Here is a 21,746-nt window from a genome sequence, read left to right as displayed (position 1 = left end):
TCTTAGAGTCTTAATTTCAGTGTTAGCTAATGAAATACCCCCTCATCTTCTATGCCTTTGTTTCTTTATGTATCTCTCTTTGAGCTGTCTCCTCACCCTCTTCCTTTCTCTTTCTCTCTCTCTTGCTCCTGCTGCTCCTGTCCTTTTCCACTCTCCTCTGAAACTCTGCCAGCCAACGAGTGCCACAAAGCATTAGGACCAAACACTATCAGACGCCCTTCTCAGGCACATCCTACACATCTCCCCCCAACACTTATACACACGCACACAGTCACTGAAGGTCCAGCACTTCCTCACACCATTTGCCAAACTTGATGACAGAAACACAGCTTACACATAGGGCTATGGAGGTTTTATTCACAATGACAGACTCACCCAGATACCAAGTCTCTTCCGAAATTGACACACACATGGTATACAGGACTAGCGTGGTTTTTATTCAAAACACACACAGTTTCAGCTGTAATTATGTGCACATGGTAGCTCAATATACTCATAAACACCTGCATAATTGCACAGTCATGAACTCTCAACTTTACGTGTATGCACATATCATGTGCATACACATGAGTAAATTCACGCATAAGCATTAAACACAATCCCCTCTATCTATGTCTTTCCCACTGTCACAGACAGAAATTCACATTCATAGGCACCCTACACAATAGCAAACACCATACACAATCGCAAACAAACAGTCATTAGCAGATCTCAGGCTGCCTCTCAGTTCTGCTCTACTCTGTTGTTGGTGTACCCGCGCCTCTGGGGTGGCGCCACTACTGTAGGTTTTAATAAAAGCATTGTCTTTGGAAGCTGTCTAAAGGGACTTGGTTTCATTTTGGAGTGCTGCTGCTGCTGTTTCTGTTGCTGTGGATGTGGGAGGAGAGAGGGCTATTGCGCTGGGACGTGGGGGCGGCTAGGTTCAGTGTCAATGCAGGGCCCTCCAAGGACTGGTGCTTATTGTTTGATAGTTTCAATATACAATGTGTGGGTGCGTGTGTGTGCGTTCGTGTATGTGTGTGTGCGTGAGTAAGAGAGAAGGAGTGTGTTCTGTGGTCATGTAAGCACATGTGTAAATGTATGCGCTCCAAACTAGTGCAAAAGTCAAAGCAAATAGCTGACACAACCCACCACTTCAACTTTCTAACAGCTACAGCTAGTCTACTGTATCGCTGCATACAGTAGACTAGCAGGTGTAAAAGCGGTCTCTGTGCTGTGTTTTGCAACGGATTGCTTTTAACCGGGTCAATAAAACAAACAGTGAAGACAAGAAGCACTAATGTGCAACTGCTTCAACATGAAACCATGTGATGTTCAGGGGACGCTCACGATAACGAGCTCTCTCTGTACTACACACAGGTGTCCATTAGCTCTTTGGGCTGACCAATCTGTGACACCATCTAGTCAATAGTTACTCCATCTGTCAGCATTCAAACACCTCTAAACAGCCCCTTAAGGAGATATTTGTGTCATTTATGATGGATAATGAATGCCTGTTCTCAACAGGAGCGCAATGTTATGCCCATGATGAGGTCACATCAAATGTTATTGTCTAGATTTGGAACCGCAATTCTTTTCCCTTCCTTCTGTTTCTACCTTTCTCCCACAGGCACCTTCAGATCCCATCAACTGAAGCAGTATGGTCACATCTTTAAAAAGCCAAAAGGAAAGAATGAGTATGGCTCTCCGGAAGGATGCAGTAGAGGAAAATCCTAATTGTCCCTTTAAGTGTGTTCCCTCCTGTGGAGTGAAGGTGCGGGGTAACGGCCATCTTAAATCACAGCCTGGCCGTGGCCTTCATTAAAGCCATAATGCCAGGCTCTCCCTTTAATGGAAATGGAAGCCAGCGAGGCTGTGGGTGTAAATTAAAGTGTAAGGCCCGAGTAGGGAAAGATTTCCCCAGCTCTGACAGGTGCGGCCTGAATTAGCTGTAGTGCTGTTCAAGCAGTCAGTGGGAGAACACTGGTATTGATTTTAAGCACTGTTGCACTTCCTATCTGAAAGGGAATGTGTATTACTAGAGCTAAGCACATCAATCACTCAGCATTCCACCATTCTCCCCTGGCATGCTTCAGATTTTGAAACGATAAACAAACAGAAACAGACCCAAGCAAAAGATAACACTGGCTGTACTGTTACTGTATGCGCATCAGCATGAACCCAGAGATACGTCTATGCATGTATGAAACAGGTCTACTTCGTTTTATCTTCCTTGTGTTGACAGGATGCCATCTCTATTCAAGGCATGTACAGCATCGCGTGACACCTTGGTCAAACAGCTGGTGTCAGCTCCTTGAGCTCTGACTGTGGCCCACTCCCATCTTTATGACCTGCATGTGTCAGAGTTGTTGCATGCATGCGGTGCAGCCATGTAGCGCTGTGCTTCTCTGTGTATGACCCTGCTGCTCATCTTTGCCTCCCATTATGCCCCACTAACCTGGAGAAAAAGCCCTGGCTGGGGGAGAATTAGCCTACTTAGCCTATTCCCCACAGGGGTCAACCCACACACAGGCATGCACACAGTGCACCCACAATCAGATGCATATACACCCGCCGAAACACACCTGGAGATTTGTGATGACAAATGATAAGGCATCACTTAAGCACAGGTGTTCCAAGCATGACCTTTCACCCGTGACCTTGAACAGAAAATTTTCATGTAGAGCCTAGCCATCAATCAGCTACCATCAATCACACATATACGCCTCATCCTTTGACTCTCGCCAACCTTTCCTGGCCCCGACATCCATCACTACACCCTACTCTTCCACTGACATCTGGAAAAATACAAACACTTCACAAGCTTTCTCGCTGACTCTCCTGTTGGCAAACACACATACAGAGTAAACACACACATCTTGTGCTGAAAAGACAGGTACTCTAAAACATGAGATGTGTTATTGTGTTGTCAGGTGATCTGTAGATGTACACTAGGAGCTGCTCCCTGATGACATATCTGACATATCAGCACCTGTGCTGCGAGATGACATGGGGCTGAAATCCCTGAGCACACTAAGACCACTGCATCACATACAGCAAGTGGTGACAGACTGTGGCCATCACTATCCTGAGGACCATTTGTATAGAAAGTCACTGGATCACAAGTCTCTCACATCTCACACAAGAGTCATTTTTAGCCTGTCTTGTGCACGATGATGCCAGTACTGTGACATTTGTAGCTCTCCAGGACCCCAAAACGTGGCCTTTTTTTGATTACGATCCCTTTTTTATTCCTTAAGGTCACTTAAGGTACTAGAGCAAGATAAAAGAATGCGTATACACCGAAGAGGAGCCAACTACACAGGTCACACGAAAGAAAAAAGTGTGATTTTGGATTCATTTTGGTAAATTAGACAGGAGTGGCTTGGGAAGAAGGAAGGATTCTTGATTTAAAAAAAAAAGGGTGTGCCTGATGCTCTTTTGGCCTAGAATTACACCGGAGAACATATTTTAATTGGTAGTGTTTTAATGCAGGACTATTATCAATGTCCCTCCGAGGCAGTGGAAGAGAGGAGGGGATGCGAGCAATCGGTTCTGTATCAGTAAGCTCAGAGTCCACTTACGCACGGATGAGGTTTGCTAATAATGCCAACACAGCAATTCAAACTCAAAGAAAAAAAAAAAGATAAAGAAAGGTTTAACATTGATTAGCTTATTCTAAATGCATGAACATGTAAACTTAAGCAAAAGGGATCATGTTTAAATAGGCTGTATATGCTGGAGCTAAGAAAAGATTTTGTGGTCTTACAGTGCGACACTTCTGTTTGATAGTCCAACAGAGGCCAAAGATGCCAACTCTAAAGCTGTATAATATGAAAAAGATTATCCAAGTACACTCAAACTGAAATGTATCTAATGCTGTTAAATGTAAAAGGTTGCTATCACAGCTGCATTCATTAATAGTCATTATACCATGTATGTTAAATAATGGCATCACAGCCAGTGCTGCCACAGACGCATTCTCTGACATTAAACTGCTTTTGCTGAAATTTGCTGAAAAACTGAGGAGGACATGCAAATTGGCACTATATGTATCTGCATATATTCATAAAATAAATTAGGTCCCATGCTGGAAAAACTATTCTATTTCAAATATAGCACTAGCTCTTGGCATTTTGTTCAACATGGGGGTGTAACATCTGACCTAGACAGTGGAGTGGCGAATGTGCAGACAGATAGAGGCACATTAACATAACATTCACAGCAGATGCTGCAGCAGTGCATGTTGTGTTAATTGGAGTGCTAAAAGGCAGTTATTAGTCATTATTAATATTCTATAATTTATCTGCAAACTGTAAACTTTTCTGAACAGCCATCAGCACCCTGTAATATTAAACATCCTACAGTAAACTTGAAGGTAATTTTGAGCCGCGCATAAGGGAAATTGCCTTGGAAAGAAAAAAAAAGGAAAAAACAAAAATGTAAATTTTGACTCACTGAGTGTAATACTTGCAGGACTATAAATCTTAAAAACCCTATGTTTTAAAGAGGGCAGTGAGTGTAATTGTCTTACCTTGTTTTAGGGGATGTCGTTAGCCATTCTTCATGCTTTTCAAATGTTATCAAGTAAGCTGCGATCTCCTGTGAAAAAGAGACGAGAGGAGAAGGAAGTGAGTGAGGCTTAGATATGTCATCTTTAATCACTGTTCTCTTGTGTTTGTTATACATCGGTGAGACTGCTTCATTGATATTCAGACAGTTTAACCAGCAGTGCAAACACAGGAAAGACGGAAACCGGGGCAGTGCTGGGGAGTTCAGCCAGGTAAATGCAGACTGCTAAAAGTAAAATGAAAGACAGAAGTGGAATGCAACTGAGGTCAGATCATCTTCTGAGACTATCTTTGTTACAAAAGCTTTGATCAGGTTCTCCTCAGAGGACATCAAGGTGCTTTCTGAAAGATTGACGTCTCTGTGTTTGAGAGTGAGCAGCTTTTAACATTTTTGGTCCGATCCTCCCCCAAATCCCTTTGATCTGCCCTTGACACTTCTCTATGGATCAATCCACTCTTTAACCTTTGAATGATAATTACACGCCAGTCTCACAATATTGACATGTGTGTGTATTGCTTCTTCAGAAAAGGCAGTAGATCCTTTGGAGTCAGTTGTGTACAGAGATGCTATAGACACCATGCTTTTTAAAAAAAAAGCCCAAACTGCCACTGGCATAAATAGAGATACTTCAAACACTTTCATGTTTCCCATGCTTGCCCTGCCTACTGCATCAGTCTGAGTGTAAGGGAGAACACACTGGACCATACCCGGCCATTTTCTCACCAAACTAATGGGCAGAAATAAAAAGCACTTTGGATGCTGGTAGACAACCTAATGATTACCAGCGACAGCCAGTAATTCACTCTTCAGCAAGAACATTTGTCAGACTAGAGAGAGCTAGACACAAGGACAGAGCTGCTGCCATCTTCCACAAAAACACTGTCTTTTCAGTTTATAAGGATGCGTGTCTCACCTCATGTTGGAGTGTCAACAAACCTTTAAGAGTAAATGTGTTTCTAAGATATTGTCTTCTTTGGTTTGTGAGGATAGGGTTTGAAAATAGCTTCCTTTGGGACTTCATGCTGTTACTTCACCTGCCCACACGGGGCAATAATGTCAACAAAAGCAGCAGCTGTTTCAAAAGTGCAAACTGGAAAAATATGACACATCCAGTGTGTGGCAGGATAAAGCAAGCACATAAACCAGGACCATTTCTTCATTTTCTCTTCAAATTCATAAAAATTCTAAAATATGCACCACTGCAAGAAGGCACCAACTGGGCCTTCAAGGCCGTGTCACAAGTGTGACCTGGCACAGACACTGGCAATAGCCCATGGGGATGCTGCAGGGTGTGTGGTGTGAGGGGTTTCCAGGCTGTCAGGGTTACCAACAAAAAAGGGATGGTAGCATGACTGGCACTGTTGCCTCCAGGTGCACACTGGGAGATAATGCCCTGTTGATTAAGTTCTTGTTCTCCTGCCATAATGACCGGAGGCACAGAAGCCATGACAAGATGGCATCTTGAATTAATAAAATAACAGAAAGGAGATGAGGCTTTTCTAAAGGAGCTCAGGCAACTTTTGCTATGCAACAGAAAAATAAAACAGCACTGAAAGTATAAGAGCAGACAGTAACAACCTTGTTGATTTAATGAGCAAATAATCTTGTTATATAGACACCAAATCATATAGATAATGTATGCTGAGCCAACAACAACAATTACAATATTCAAAGAAAAAACACAAACTAACCAGGTATCAAAAGGCATTACTGTTCTGCATCCATTAAATTGGACTAACGTGCCTGTGATGTTATTTTGTGTTCATTCTGGGAGTTATAAACGGCAACAAGAAGCTCCTTCAGTAACCTTTGTGCCCGTTAGCATGAAGCCCTTTCCATCATTCTTGCCTTTAAAATCCAGCCACAGCTCCAGTCTCAGTCGCAGAGGATGAAATAGAGGGCCACATGGTCCCATATTTAGAAAAATTTAAACAAACAAGAAAGAAAGAAAGAAAGAAGCATGGCCCTTCCTCTGGCTCTTTCTCACCCCTCCCTCTCTGAACAGATGCCAGGGATTATTCCAACCCCCCGACCACCCATAAAGGTGCAATAATCTTATGGTGAGGAAACAAACAAAAACAGACGTGCAGCCATTAAACAGCTGCAAGGAGACAAAGTTTGCATGGGCGGCATAATGAGAGGCTAGCATGCGTTCAGGTTGAGCAAACACACTTGCGGGTTAGTGCAAGAGGGGTGGAGGGGGAAATGGGCAAGCGCTGTGCTGAGCACTGATGGTGTATCAAAGTCAAACCAGCAGCTGTCAATTGGCTCTGGACTCTATCTGCTGACCTTACTGCCTCTGGCCTACGCTCTCTCACTAGGGAAATATTCAGAGGAGGCTCTCTGTACACACAGCTCCATCCACACTCTCCCGCTTAGGTCAGAATCCACCTCGTGCAAGGTTGTTTGTACTTGCATGAGGTTTATGCCTCACCCTCCCTACTGACATGATCTTTGCTGTCGTTTACCTCCTGGTGTTGTTAAAATATACCGTACTGTACTCCTGTATTCGCCATATCCTGAATTAAGGCAACCTTTTTTTCTGAGCCTGATCTGAATAAATGCCAATCAGCAAAAGCTGAGAACTGGAGAGTGAGCAGGAGCAAAACCACCTCTAATTGACACTGTACTTGCAAAAAAGAGGGTCTTTCATTTTCAAGGGGAAAGAACAACCCGGAGCTGTTTGTTGTAACCCAGCCATCTCATTTGTTTCTTTTGTCTCTGTAAAAGCTGCGACACACTGTTAGCAGAGGGGGCTGCCCCAGAACATGACCGAGCAGTCTAACAGTTTCAGGGCTGATGGAGATGGAGAAGAGGGTGTTTATGTGTGCGTGTGTGTGCGTGCGTGCGTGCGTGCGTGCGTGTGTGTGTTTCTGTCTACCCTGTTACAGTCACAAGGCCTGATTACTGGTTACCTGTCTGTGCCTGACACGTTATTAACATGCTCCTCAAGCGGTGTCACTCCTGTACTCATCAGTGTGTCTCCCCTTTATTTCTCTCTTCTTATAGCATCCACCCACCCTCTCCTACCTCACCCCCTGTCCTTTTTTTTCTTTCCCATTACCGTTGAGGTGAAAAGGAAAGCCACCATGAGAAAATTTTCATTTTGAGATGACTGGCTTTTACCTTCTTGCTTTTCAAATGATATTTTTCACTCTAGAGGTATAACATTTTCTCCAGAGAGAATCATCTTTTGAAATGTCTACCTATTTGAAATTGGAGATGACACTAACATATTCATCCCATTTCACTTCTTTGGACCAAGAAAGGGGAGCGGGAGCAGTAAACTCTCAGAAAAAAGTATTCACTATTTGGCTCATCCCTTATTTGAATATGATGTTAAAATTAGACGCAGTGATAATCTTATGGGAACTGTTTGTAGAGCTGATTAGATGGATTTCACCCTTGCCCTTTCTTATTTCCACAAAAGTCAGACAAAGATGACCCCTGTGTTTGATGGAGATATTCAGAGAGGATTTCCTATTCTGGAAGAACTTGTTGCCAGATTGTTTGCTGTATCCTCTGATTTCCTGCATTGCCACCAACTTTGATTTATGGAAAGAAAAGAGAGGTGTTGAGAGGACCAGCATTTCAACATTTGGATGACAGGCCTGATTACTTGAAACAACTGTCGCTGTTCCATTAGAAGGGGAGATAGGAGTCTTTTGGCATTATCTCAGGACAGATCAGACACCTGTCTCTAAACACCATTCATAATGCTTCGCTCTTGTTTCCGCATCCACAGAGCATTTGTGGCGAGAGAAAAATTGAGGGCTGGGAACAATACAAAGCTGGGAGGACAAAACTCTAAGTGCATTTTATTCTGTGCAACTCCTGCATTAAAATACCCTTAGTTACATCATTGTCTGAGAATTGAGTCTTAGTTTTTAAAACCCACAATTTACTAGGCATTATGTAAAAACAGAGTAATGACTTATTTTTCTTTTGGGTGAGCTCTGTTATTTAAAACCAGACTTCATCACCCCAAAAATAGGATTCAACAATTACAGCATATGTTTATCCATTATTCCAGTTACATTGGTTCTCTACTGACACTAATGAAAATGCACTTAATGAATAGCTGTATTAGAAAAACTAACTTTAGCAACAGTATTGATTGCAGTAAAAGCCCGAGCCAATGAAATGAATATGTGAGAGCAAGAGGATGTGAAAGAATAGACGGAGCAATGTCTGGTTAGAGAGCAGAGCACAGCGCCTCCAGCCTGCCTCATGGTGAAGTCTGGGGAATGCATCCTCAAAGCTTTGACCTTGCCCTACACTTGAAAGCAGGAAGTGAATGAAAGGGGGGGCCATGGGAGGGATATGGTTAGAGGAGCCCTCCCTGATGACCTGGGTTTTACTGTGGAGTGCCAGGTCATCTGATATTTCCTCCAGGGCAGCCCAGGAAACCAACCTGTCCAGGACTAGGCACAAATGCACTGGCTGGTGTTTGGGGAGGGTGGAAGGAGTTTGCCAAAGTACCAGCTATCACAAGTTTAGACCCCAAAAAATTAAAATAAATTAAAAAAAAAAAAAATGCAATTAGTTACAGACAGACAGAGATGAGCACTAGATAACAGAAAAGAGAAAGCGGATAGTAGAGTTACTGAAAATTTAGATAGTAGAAACTGACTAAAAAGGACAGAGTAAAAAGTTTGAAGTTTAAATGCATTAAAGGTATATCGGTGATTAAAAAAGTGTGATTTGGTTCAATTCTGCAAGCAAACGTACCTTAGCTGAATCATTTTGAGTTTTTTTTTCTTTTTATTTATAATTCATGAATTCTTAATGCACTGGCAATAACGTATTACACACTGTATCCATGTAATCTCATGCAGCCACATTTCTCTTTTAAGAGAGGAAAAGTGGTAAGGTAGAGTGAATCCATCTGAGCCAACTTTAACCTCCAGCTGCCTTTAAGATTTTCTGAGCATGTCTCATAATAGGATGCAGTTGATCTGCTATCAAGACAAATGGTCAGTACGAGAGAGCGAGATGAGAGAGTTCAGAAAGCAAAAACAACAATAGGGTATGACGCTGTTGACAGCTGCACTTGGCATCTGTTGAAGAGGGGTGAGGCTGTCCTATGAGTACTGTGTTAGGTTTAAAAAATCCCCTCTCCAGCATACTGCTCATTAGAACCTGCATGGGGCTTCCCTTCTGAAAGGGAAGGGTGGAAGTCACACTGTGTCCACTCTGTTAATCCACTGTGACGAGCAAATTAGTTGTTCTGCAGTGGCTGTACCCACAACCTCAAACTATCCTGAAACTTTAGCAACAGATGTAACGGACTGATTTAAGGCAAAAGGTGCATGACCATGGCACAACACATTTCTGTGAGGAATAGCTGCTTAGCACACATGAACACCTTTACCACAAAAGGGCTTACAATGTGTTTAAAACACACCTCAGGCGATTTTGTTCTGTTTGTCCATCTAGCTTGCTATGTACCATCTCAGCTCCTGAAACGCAGCCATACAGGAGGTGGAAAGAGCGAGACAAGCTGTCCACTGGCCTACATTATACATAGTTCTGGAATCAATTTGACATTGATCCTGGATAGCTTAGATGTTTTCCAGTAGTTGGTCAATGCCTCTCTTCACATTTCTGCTCGGCATGCTGGTCATAAGACTGTTCTGAAATAGGAGGCATTCTCCTGGGGAGACTCACTCCTCAACGCCTCCCTGCTCCCACAATCAATGTTACCTACAGCAGCTGCTCTGCCAGCACTCTCTTTTTTGTTTACTATATCACTTTTGTACACTATATTGTAGTTATGCACAAGAACAAGACTGAGCATAAGTGACAACAGCGGAGAAAGACGAGTCTTTCCTCAGGGGAAATGTGTGTGTGTGTATGTAAGGTGATGAGGTGGCTTAATGTTTCCCTTTTTCCTTTAATATGTCAGTCAGTATCTGTATATCGCAAAGACTGAACAGGTGTTTGCAATCAAGGCTGATCGGTACCACAAAAGTTTTCAGAATTAAGGAGTAATTTTGCAAAAAGCAATTACAGTAAACACAGAACCAGCAACACTTAACCAGAATTCAAAGAAAGCAAAGAAAAAAGCTATACTACCTAAATATAAATATACTAACTAGCTCAGTTCACTATGTTATTTGAGAAACTATGACAGACTTTGACAAGACAAAAAATAAGGATGCTTTAATATTACTACATTTTAGTCACGTGCTATCCCTAAAAGTCCCAATTTTAATCGTTTAATGCACCTCCAACCAAGGTAGGTAGAGAACCTTTATTTAACCTGCATCTATTAGACAAGCTGTTCAAGATCAATAAGAAGGAAATAAAAGTCGTAACAAGGTATTGCCAGTCGAACCAGAGGAGGCTCAGCCCTATAAGTCTCCCTCTGTGGCTTCACTCCAGGTCTCCTGATGCCCGCAAGTCAGTTGCCACCTGGGCCTCTCATTGTTTACCTCTGCAGCTGACTGTTATTAGAGCTGAAGGGAATGAACCCATAAAAAACTTTTAATTTAACAGAATATATTATGATTTTAAAGTTGACGAGTGATTGTGATAAATGATCTTTATATCCACCCAAACAATTATGATTATATTCATTCCACAGTCAAGCAGCTATTCTCAATACTGTGCATCCGAGCAGCTATAAGATGAAGGGAAAGTGTGACAGAAAGAAGAAGACCAGGACCAAGAAGGAGCTGGCAGAAGGCAGGATTGTTTTGGCTTTGGTGCTAGAGCTGCTGTCTTGGATGTTCATTGAGAGGATGTAATTATTTGGCCTTGAAGGACTACAATGGTCAGCCACCGCCTCCCACAGGAGGCTACATCACCACAAAAGACAAATGAAGGAGGAAAGCAGAGACACTGGTGTACAGCTAAGCACAAGACAAACCTAGAAGAGTAAAAAAAAAAAAATAGCTGGCATGGGAATGGATTTGCAGCATGTGGTGTCTGACAAAAAGTGAACTGGACATAAAGTTGACTGAGATGAAATACATCCATCTTTGCCAGCCACAATTTCTGTGCGTTGTGACCCAGTGGCTGTTGCTATGGATGTGTGTGCCTGCTGATGTAAAGCCCATATGGGACCACCTACTGCTGTACCCTTGAGAGATGTGTCTTGTGTAATAATTCTATTATACCTCTTTCTTCTTTTATCTATTGCTCCCCCTCTTTCCCTGCAGGCTCTAACTTCTGGCAAGACTCTAAGATATGTTTGAGGCTTGGTGGAAATGTGGAGCGCTACCTTGGTAAACAGGGCAAAAACGCAGATGCATTGTGGTGGTTCGCTTCAGGGCGCGGCGGGAAGTGGCCAGGTTCACTTCCTGACACCCCATGGCTGTCTGACCTCTGGCGTCCGCGCTGCATGTCCTCTTCATCAGCTATGCAGCAGGATGTCTGTTCCCTCCCGCTGACAGCCCAACCAAGGAGAACGGAGAGTGGCGTAGTCTCCGTGATGCTGACCTTACCCCAGCCCCACTGCAGAGACTCCAGGCTGTTACCCCATTCTGTTGGCGAACTTTTATCCTCCTCCTCAAAACCCAACTTCTTGCCAACAAAAGTAAAAAAAAAAAAAAAAAACTGCAGGAGCAGTCAAACTTACTAGACAAGAGGGTTCTCTCTGTGTCTTCTCTCTTTCTTATTCTTGTTCCCCCCCATTTGACAGATGCTCCAGCTTTGGTAGACAGCAGATATTGGAAGTGCCGTATGAGCCAACAGCCAGCAGGTCTGTGTGATTTCTAATATAATTTCACGATTTGATCGCGAGCAGACATAAATGTTACATTTGTTGCATTTCTATGCTTTGGGAGAGAAAGATATTCTAGTGAAAATCCACCGAGAGGGCATTAAATGTCATCTAAATATAATTGAGGTGTGAGTTCTCCCGGTGGAAACATTGTAAGAATCTGAGCATTATATCCTTAAATATCATAAATTATTTCCCCTCCCTACAAAAGTCAAGAAGCAATGGAATCATGCATAAAAGAAGTGAGAGAGGAATGTAGAAGGTCGCCATTTACTTCATATCAATCAAATGATGTCAGCTTTCATTTTAGGGTAACTGTAGGACCAGAAAGACGAGCAGAAAGCGGCTGAGAGATTCTCACGTCTTCCTCAAAGGCACAAATGAGCAGAATTCTGTCTCATGTGATCCTGAGAGCCTATTTATTTCAGCTCCAAAATCAATTAATGCCCACATTATCCTCTGAATTCCACTATTCAGTGCTGCCAAATGACTGGTGCACCCTTGCATGAAACCAATTTTAACTTTCAATCCTTGATGCCTCCCAGAACCACCTACAGGCCTTCCTCCAGAACTGCAGTTTTCCTTTGGCAGCATCTTCCATGTTTGCCTTTGAGCGTGTGGTGCACATTTGTTTAAAGTAGTCGTTTGCTGTGCTGAGAAGATGTTGGCTTTGTTAAAAGTAAAAATCTTTGTTCAACTACATAGTGAAATGGACTGAATGCAGAAAGTTCTGATACGGGGACAACATGTGACAATAAAGTCAAGCTTGCTCACCGTGTTACAAGCAGGAAGAGAAGAGGTGAAGGACAAGAAGGAGAAAGAGATGGAGGAGAGAATGAAGCAAAAGATGTTGTAACAAGGCAAAATGTGATGTGTTTAATCTGACTGCTGTGAATGCTTTGAAAAGAAAAAGACTACAAGACTGAGCCCAGAAAGTGACATGTTCTGCTTTTGAGACAATGAGAAAAGACACGAAGACAAGACAGTTTTGAAATTTTACCAAGGCGAACGGTCAGATCTCCAGCTCAGGCCAATTAGCCAGAAGAAACTCCCCCCACCCAACTAATAATCAGTATGGAAGGATCACCCTTTGTCTGTCAGACCCATGCCTTTATCTTCTTTTGCTACTTGGTGTACACCGTCAGCACAGCACGCAAACACATACACACATTTAATTCTTTCACGAAGCAGTTACATTCCTGCAACTTCCTTTTCTGTTCTTGTCATCTCTCTGTTCGCCTCTCAGCGCGCACACATCCAGGCGAAAAAAACACGTATAAGAACACCGAATGCAAAGGCAAGTGCACATATAGCACCAGTCAAATCCTCACGTGAACTGCTATCATTTTATCTCCTCTCAGCTCCTGACATCTCACTGACAATGATGTGATTGTTAGTTCTAGAGGAGGGCTCCCTTTAATTGAAGTGGGTGTGAGTGCGCGTGTGTGTGTGTAGCTATCTGTCCAAAGCATCGCCTGGCCATAGCCGGTATTGTTTGGCCTATCAGACAAGCTGTCAAGTGTTCTCCCCCTCTCTCTCCCCCACTCTCTCTCTCCTGGCTCTCTGCCGCTTTGTGTTCACGTTACAATAACGGGAATGTAGGACTGTGAAGGTCACAGATGCCTGAAGTCAAACCAGCTTGCTGGCATGAATGTTTTGTCTCCTAACAGCAGACTCCAGCGCCAGACATGTATGTAACACTATCCATCCACATGAGACACAGCCAGCGACTACTCAACACCAGTAATAATCATGTTCAAGGTGATTTTACCCAAAGTAAAGCTATCAAATGCTGAAGTGGGTCTGTGCAGTTGCATAGATTTTCACTTGTAGATGTTTTCACCAAGCAAACTTTTCCTCAACTTTTTCGCCTCTATCTGCATACTCCCATCTGCCTCGTGTGCATTATCAGTCTCACATCTCTCCCCTCTAAAAGTTCAGTCCGTTGAGAAGGGAGGCACAGAATGCTCTTTGTGAAGGCTGGCTTCGCAGACGGTAGGGAATCGATCAACCAGCCGCTCCAATGGCCTGCTCCTTTGTGAGCCCAGTCTGGCTCTGTGCAGCTCTCCTCTGTTTATCTCCCTCATGTCTCTCGCTGGCTACATGCTCTTAATTAAACATGCCGCTTGGCTATTAATTGTCAACCAGATTCAATTTGTTCCCTGGGCACACTGTGAATGGGCCTCTCCTCACAGAACAAAGGTGTCCGAACAGCCATGTCAGAGTCACACAAAGGGCCGAAAGCATCACTTCTATCTCAAACAGTATGCAGGCAGCTACTGAATGAGGTGTTATCCAGGCAGGTGTCCAAGCAGATGTTCATGAGAGGTTCTGAGAAAACTGTCATGTACGTCGCTGCACTTTTTAAAAAATCTATGGCATCAAGTTAGAAACTAGGTATTCTGTCAGAATTTAGGTACCACGCCTAAACTTACATTACTGTCATAATGTGTGTATCTGAAAAAGTACCTATTCATTAAATACTCTAAATCTGCCTCGTTTTTAAATCTTGTTAGGTAGTTTTTTTCTCTTGCATGGGAATTCTTTGACAAATTGTGGAAACAAATAAATAAATAACCCAATGACTGCTGAGATGAATCTGGGAGTAAGCAGCTGCCAAGGCATAATATAATTCATGGCCATGCATCAATGTTACTGGAGACTGCTCCAGCACCCAGCCAGAACCCACAGAGCCAAGTGCCAACACATCCATCCCCTTGCAATTCCCTCATCCGTCCCACCTCTCAGTCACTCCAACCATCACCCCAATCAATGTTCTCTTCCCAAAAGCCTAAAGCTTTGGGCCACAGCTGGTGCCAAGAAGGCCTGGCTGGGGCTATTGTGTCACTGCCTAAACCCCTCAACAATACAACGATAAACCTGCCCCTCTCGCATACAGAGCAGATGCCAAGCCAAAGGCTGTTCATACACTCTCACACAGAAACCTATATACTATTGTGTAGAAAGCCTTTTGCAAACACTTTGTTGTTGTGGAATTTTTAATGAGTAAGGCAAAGGTATATATACAGCATACACAGAGAGGAGATCTTTTCCCCAGTGAGCTTCTGTGTTCGCCTTTTCCGCAATCCCAATATTTTGCTGCTGGTGGACTCACTGAGCAGTTGAGGAATTACTTATTTAAAAGATAAGGTTTCCTCTGTTGTCAGCAAAAACCGCATCTTGTCCATAACAGGAGAAAACCAATGCAGTGTGAAATCAAAGGTCACCCAGAGACAAATAGCACTAACAGGCAAGAGCAGGGGTGACAAACGCTCCCTCTCTGCACTCTCCAAATTAATTAAGAGTGGAGATTTAACATGGCATCTCCAACACAAAGGAGAACAAGCAGTCTTGTTGTTGTTTAAGCACGACTTTTAAGAGAACAAACACAATTTCCCCTTTTCTCTGTTGTAATCAAAGCGTGTTTACTCATGTCTCTCAAATGGCCATTTCATCGAATGCTTTATGTCGCAGCTTTGAGAAGACATCGATCCTAGCCTAGACCCTAAGATGCCTCCGTTGAGTTTGCGTCAGCCTCACAAGTCAGCCTGCCTTCAGCCCAAGATCCTTGGGGCACACATTAAATGCTTTACCCCAGGCAGCATGCTAATCCACAGCATTTGCAGGTGTCTCTGTCTGGCCGTGACCACAAGATAAGCACAAGCCTGGAGGAGACAGCAGAGAGCAATAGACACAAAGTGCACATGTGAGTGTGCCTTTGCATCCAGTCCACAGTCAGTCACCCAGTTGAGGAGATGGGCTGAAAACAGCAGGTCTGAGACCAAGCTTGGATAATGACACCTCATCGGGGAACAGCTAGCGAGAAAACATCTGCATCCCCTTATCTCAGCAATGGCTGTACAGTCGAAATGACACGCCGATCATTTACTGGATTACCCTACAGTAAGCTGCTTCCTGATGTTCTTTCACAGATCAGTGTAGTGGAAATGTTTATACAGAGTGAGCTGGGACAGGAACGTTTTCTCAGTGTCTAAGATAAGCATGAGAAGCCAGCCTCCTGGCCTCAGGCATGGATCGCAGTGCTCTCACCTAGCATTGATCCCAATGTTCAGTCAAGCAATTGTGGACCAGAAATTTTAATAAGCTGGAGTTTAATTAGTCCCAAAAAGGTAAAGCTAATAACATTTTGTATGGTATCACTACTCTATCAATTAACCCTCTGTTTAAGTAATTATACATTACTTTAGAAAGTCTCTAAACAGAGTCAGGGAATTCAGGAAGAAATTTCCAGAAATACTGAATGTTGGGCTAATTCATTTTAAAGGAAAAGAGTTGACTCCAAACAGAAACCCTGTGAGAAATAAAAGTTTGGTTAATTAGATTTACTATAAATGGCAGTTACTACGCACAACATAATATCCTCCAAATATAGTGCATTTAGAAATGCTTCATTTATATTGCATTAAACAACGAGGGGTCCATGTCCTTGATGTTAGTGAAATATGGAATGGGGAGCTCGTAGCACAACTTAGAATGCACCAATCGCATGTAAGGTCATGTTCAGCTGTAGCTTTTGGCCTTTTAATGGTCATTTATTGTTCATCAAGTGCATGTGCGTGTACATGCTTACCGGTTTCTATGCGAGTTTTATGTGTTCTCTCCCCCCAACGGGGGGCAGCACCACCCTGGCCTCACTGCCTCCATCCACTCATCCATCCCACGTCTTGTCTAATTAAACATCGTTAACATTCATCCCAAGGTCTTATGCAGATGAGCACAGAGGGAATGTGGTGCACTGCGCATTAAGAAAACAACTTGGGGGTGGCAGAGAGGTGAGCTCAGGGATGAGATGGGGTTGTAACCGAATAGAGATGTGCCTGGATATCTCCGATCTGACCTCATTCATCAATTAATTACCACCATCAGCAGGAGGTGATGTGGAACCAAAGCTGAAATCATTGCACCGTGGCATCTTCACCACGAGTCTGTTGACTGTGTTTGTGTGGAAATGGGGGTATGAAAGACAGGAGCCCATTAAGCCCAAATCCAGGTGTGTTAAAGTGTGTCATTGTGTATGTGTACCTACGGTATGACCAGAAAGCAGACAGATAGACAAACTGACAGGCATCCAGCCAAGCACTGCCAACGGTGTCTCCTCAACAGAGCTGTGATCACAGCTCAGTCCTGTCATGTGGCTGTCACTCTATCACTCACAGTCACACACATACACACACACACACGCACAACACCGTCACAACATACCACGCTGCAGCCGTGCTAACGCCTACTGTATGGACACATCTTAAAAGACAGTCTCTGTTCCTTTGTACTGTCACTTGTATGGCATGTTAGCTTTAAAATTTAGAAAAGCAGACTGTTACCCTTCTGCACATATGCAATGTAGTAGATTAGAACCAGTCAGGTAAGCTGATGTGCCAAAAAGCCAAGTAAACATAAGACAAAACTTTGTTTTGGAATAACTGAAAGTAATAGAGGTTTATGACAGTTGTTTTTCTTTGGAGGCTATTTTATCACAAACTGTGAAAATAACAGCAAACATTTTGGCTTTTAAAGCAAAATAAAAGGCAGATTGGTAGCGTTATACAGCACACGAGTTTCGCAAAGATCTCAACTGAGGTATATGTAAGTAGTCAAAGACAGGATTTGTGCATTACCTTGGGCATGAATGGCGACTTACAGTGTTTTATCCAGCAGACTTAAATGGGTTTAAGAGGCTGTGGTGGTTGATATAGTCTGAGAGTGCCTGCTGGGGCAGTGGGATGGATGTGGCAGCAAGACTATGAGTTATGCACGTTGCACTTGGCCGTATGTTTTAGTGGCCAACCCTGTAGTCGGGCATGCGCAGCAGCACTTCCTAAGATCCTGTTTGTAACTGTCAATGGAACAAAAACCCAAAGGAGCAGCCTGCTTAAACTTACTCACCTTCACTGTCGGCCTCAGATTCATCTCTGGGCACAGCATGCATATTACATGCACTTAAACACACACTAAGACAAGTACACTTCTAAAAATATATGTCTGTACTTGTGCACACATACTTGTCACGCAGGCTGGTGCATAGCACAGGGTCAGCACACCACATGTGGGCCTTTTCAAAAATAAATATTCTTTCTCAAAGGACCAGTGTCAAATGCATGCATGGAAAAGCACGAAAAGTATTCTGCCCTGCATAAATATCAGATGCACAACAGCCAAGGTCTGTCCAAATCCTCTCCCTATCGGCGTCCACTTGAATCACCTTCAAGGATCAACAACTTTCATTTGGTGCTTTGGGTGTCTCTTCCATAAACATGCTATCCTACTTGAGCTCCACTCACTCTAAGTGATGAGCAAACTGTGGGATTAAACACTGCCATAGTTAAAAGTAAAACCAGGGGGCGCTGTGTAGACAGTCAAGCGCTGGCAGTGAGGGTGAGCAGGCGGGCTCAGGAAACGATGATGAAGTGCAGCATTAGTGCGGTGATTAACTCCTTTTCTCGCTCTTCCTCCTCTCGTTCAGTCCCATTTCCTCCCATTGCGGGACGGGAGGGGAGCCTCTGATCAGTGTGTGTGAGATTCCCTTGACACACCGTCCATCTGTGTGTATGAGCTGGCAAGCCAGCAGGCCTTCTTCACCAACATGCTGCTGAGATCCCATCTCAGTGCCTCTCCATTACAAACCTTTCCTCTCAAGCTCTTCGAACAGCACTGAAACTTTGATGAGATAGCGTCCCATTTAAACATGACATGATGTAAACATGTACAGAACATAAAAGTATAAAAACAAGAACATGGATCGATGTACTATATGAACCAATTCAAATAAATTTTACATGGGACTGAAAACAACATTACCATCCTTGAATCATATATTACACACTCCTTTCTTTGTTCTGTGGTTTACAACGTGCAACTTGGGAAAGAGTTATGGAATATTTGTACAGGCAAGTGCAAGTTTGACGTTTCCCTTAAAAAAAACATGGTGCTTCACTGTGCAGTGTCAAAACTCACGAATCCAATCATCAGTTGAAGGTATTTCTGATTTTATACTCCTTTGTAGCGGTAGCCAGCTTTCTACCATCAGCACATAGAATCTGAAATACTTCCTCTAACTTGAGAGGGGAAGTTACATGAAGGCAGGGCTCTCAAACAGAAGGTCTAGGTCTGGGATAGAAACCTGAAATTCCTGTTGTAAAACATGACCTCCTACTTTTAAAAAAAGTCTGAATATATGACAATGATTTGACTTGGAAAATATTCAGAGTTTTGAGGATAATCACCGACATGGTTGCATACTTCTATTGTCCCAGTTCGAGCATTTTTTCAATATTACCCCTGTTATTGGAAAGAGGATCCAGATTCAAAAACGTAGTGTACAAAGGTTTTTTAAAATTATTTTAACGTTTAATTTTACTTCTGAATATCTGAGAATCAGGGGACGTGACTAGTCCATCTTGTATTTATTGTTTTCATCACATCGCATCCTTAGATGAACGGCTAGTCAGCTTTTTCCAGTGCTCACAAGTTATTTCAAGTTGTGGCAGTGGTTATTTTTACTTGTATTGTTCACAGCTAAAGTGAATAAAAACACATATCTGTAAACCCTGCAAGACAAATGCAGCGCAAAACTGTACTGACTGTTCCTTCTCCAGAGCATTTCACACATTTCCACCATACACTGTACAGAAAAGACTGATGTAGTCACCTTGACAACCCCCATTGGTTTGTTCTGAAGCCCTGAATCTTAGGACTATTGTATTAGGCTATGAACTTCATTATTTCTGATGTAAAACTAGTCATTTTAACATGGGAGTCTACAGGGAATGACTCCTTTGGATCCAGGCTTAAGTTGCCACTTAACAAATTTCGGGTTTTTTTAGGACTACTACACTGGCTTCATTTTAAAGGAAAATATCACTGCAAATTGTTACATAACAGTGAGCAGCAAAAGTTTTGTGGCAAATTTAATGGCCTTGTTAATAAAAAAAACAACAATTTCGACTTCATCTTTCCTACATGTATATATTGCGTGATTTTTGGCCATAGAATATAAACAATGATTAATATATAAAGACCAAATAATATTGGAATCACAATTTCAGTATATGACTATTGGACTGTCCTAAGTCTATTGACAAATGCATGAAATGACACAGTGATCAAAACCCACAGACAAATGCAAAGATGGAGATAAAGTATGCAAAATAAATATTTGAGATTTCAACAAAGGAGAAAATCTAGTTGTGGCAGCAGACGTCTTGTTTGTTTGAACGCATCCTTCAGCTGTTATTATGACCGCTCCAGTGGGACCCAGCACTGAAACACATAGCGGTGGAATTGAAGCCATGTGTTCTAGCCAGTGATTTATAAGGTTTTGTCATTGTGCAATGTATATCAAACTTGATGTTGTAGACAAGTTTATTAGATCCAGTGTGGGTTGCAATAAACTTATGATTGCTAAAATCTTACAGTCCTGTAGGTGCCTTAAGGGGATCTGTAGCAGGAATGCTATTTTTAGTGATTGGAATATTATACGTATGGCTGTATGTGGATCACAACTGCCCAGAACTTCCAGCTTTTCTTTTCTTTTCTTGAAAGATGATCTAAGTATTCCCAGCCTCAAACAGATGGAAAATTGACAGGCCTGTGTCTGTTCTTTGGAGTGTCCAGTGTTGGCCAGCCGGCCTATTGGAACAGTGTTTTGCCCTCCAGGGTCTCCGAGCAGTCACATGTCACAGAAAACTATGAATAGCCCTTTCCAAGGAGTGATCAGAGGGCCAGGTGGCTGTGGCAAATGACCTGCACTCACTGGTGCAGTAATAGTTTCACCTCTTCCCCACAGAGGCTATTCTGTGATCACAAAGCCCCCACTCATATCAGCTTGCATCACCAGTCGGCAAGCAGGGAAATCCTGCTTTCTTCCTCCTCGCAGGTGCACAGAAAAAATCGTGACTATTGGAAAACCAGCAAGGTGAAACACACCTGGAACATGAGTTACATAAATCCAGTTCCTGATATTAAAAGTCTTTGTCAACTATGTAGCAGTGCACAGTCCCTTCTTTTTTAATGCTACTGTATACTACTTGTACTAGGTGCAACATTTTCTTATACTGGAAACAATTTTTTATATGCATTACTCATAGTTGGTACAATTTGTGGCATCCCTCTTGCATTTTCAGCCCACTCCACAGGTACTGGGAGTGCCTTTGAACAGAGGTCAAAATTTCACTCAGGCACAGTGTTCTGGGAAGCGAATGAGAGTATTGAACAGTTCTTGCACTCAAAGGCTCTTGCCTTTCATATGCAGATTGAAAATGATACCCTGTGAACAGCAAACAATTTGCACATTTTTGTTAATCATTCACTCAACAATTTGGCACAAATCTTTGCCAAAACAATATCGCTCCTTGTTTTTTCAACAAAGAATAAAAGTTTGCATCAATTCAAGACTGCTGCTCCTGCAAAAAACGATAAAACCCACAAAAAGAGGCCATCTTTCACACAA

At 42.8% G+C, this 21,746-nt stretch overlaps 1 protein-coding gene across 9 annotated transcripts in view; it reads right to left on the bottom strand.

Moving 5' to 3' along the window:
- Positions 1-21,746, bottom strand: part of camta1a (calmodulin binding transcription activator 1a) — a 280,413-nt gene that overhangs the window by 152,936 nt on the left and 105,731 nt on the right. For all 9 annotated transcript variants that reach the window (XM_084917184.1, XM_084917178.1, XM_084917180.1 and 6 more), the window contains one exon: positions 4,514-4,581. In XM_084917184.1, coding sequence (XP_084773310.1) covers positions 4,514-4,581 — 68 coding nt within the window. The remainder of the gene's footprint in view (positions 1-4,513; positions 4,582-21,746) is intronic.

The sequence above is a fragment of the Perissodus microlepis genome, chromosome 20, assembly GCF_051167445.1.
Source record: "Perissodus microlepis isolate ML-2025 ecotype Zambia chromosome 20, ASM5116744v1, whole genome shotgun sequence".
Classification (NCBI taxonomy): domain Eukaryota; kingdom Metazoa; phylum Chordata; class Actinopteri; order Cichliformes; family Cichlidae; genus Perissodus; species Perissodus microlepis.
The sequence above is the reverse complement of the archived record's forward strand: the minus strand, read 5'-3'. Positions and strand labels throughout refer to the sequence as shown.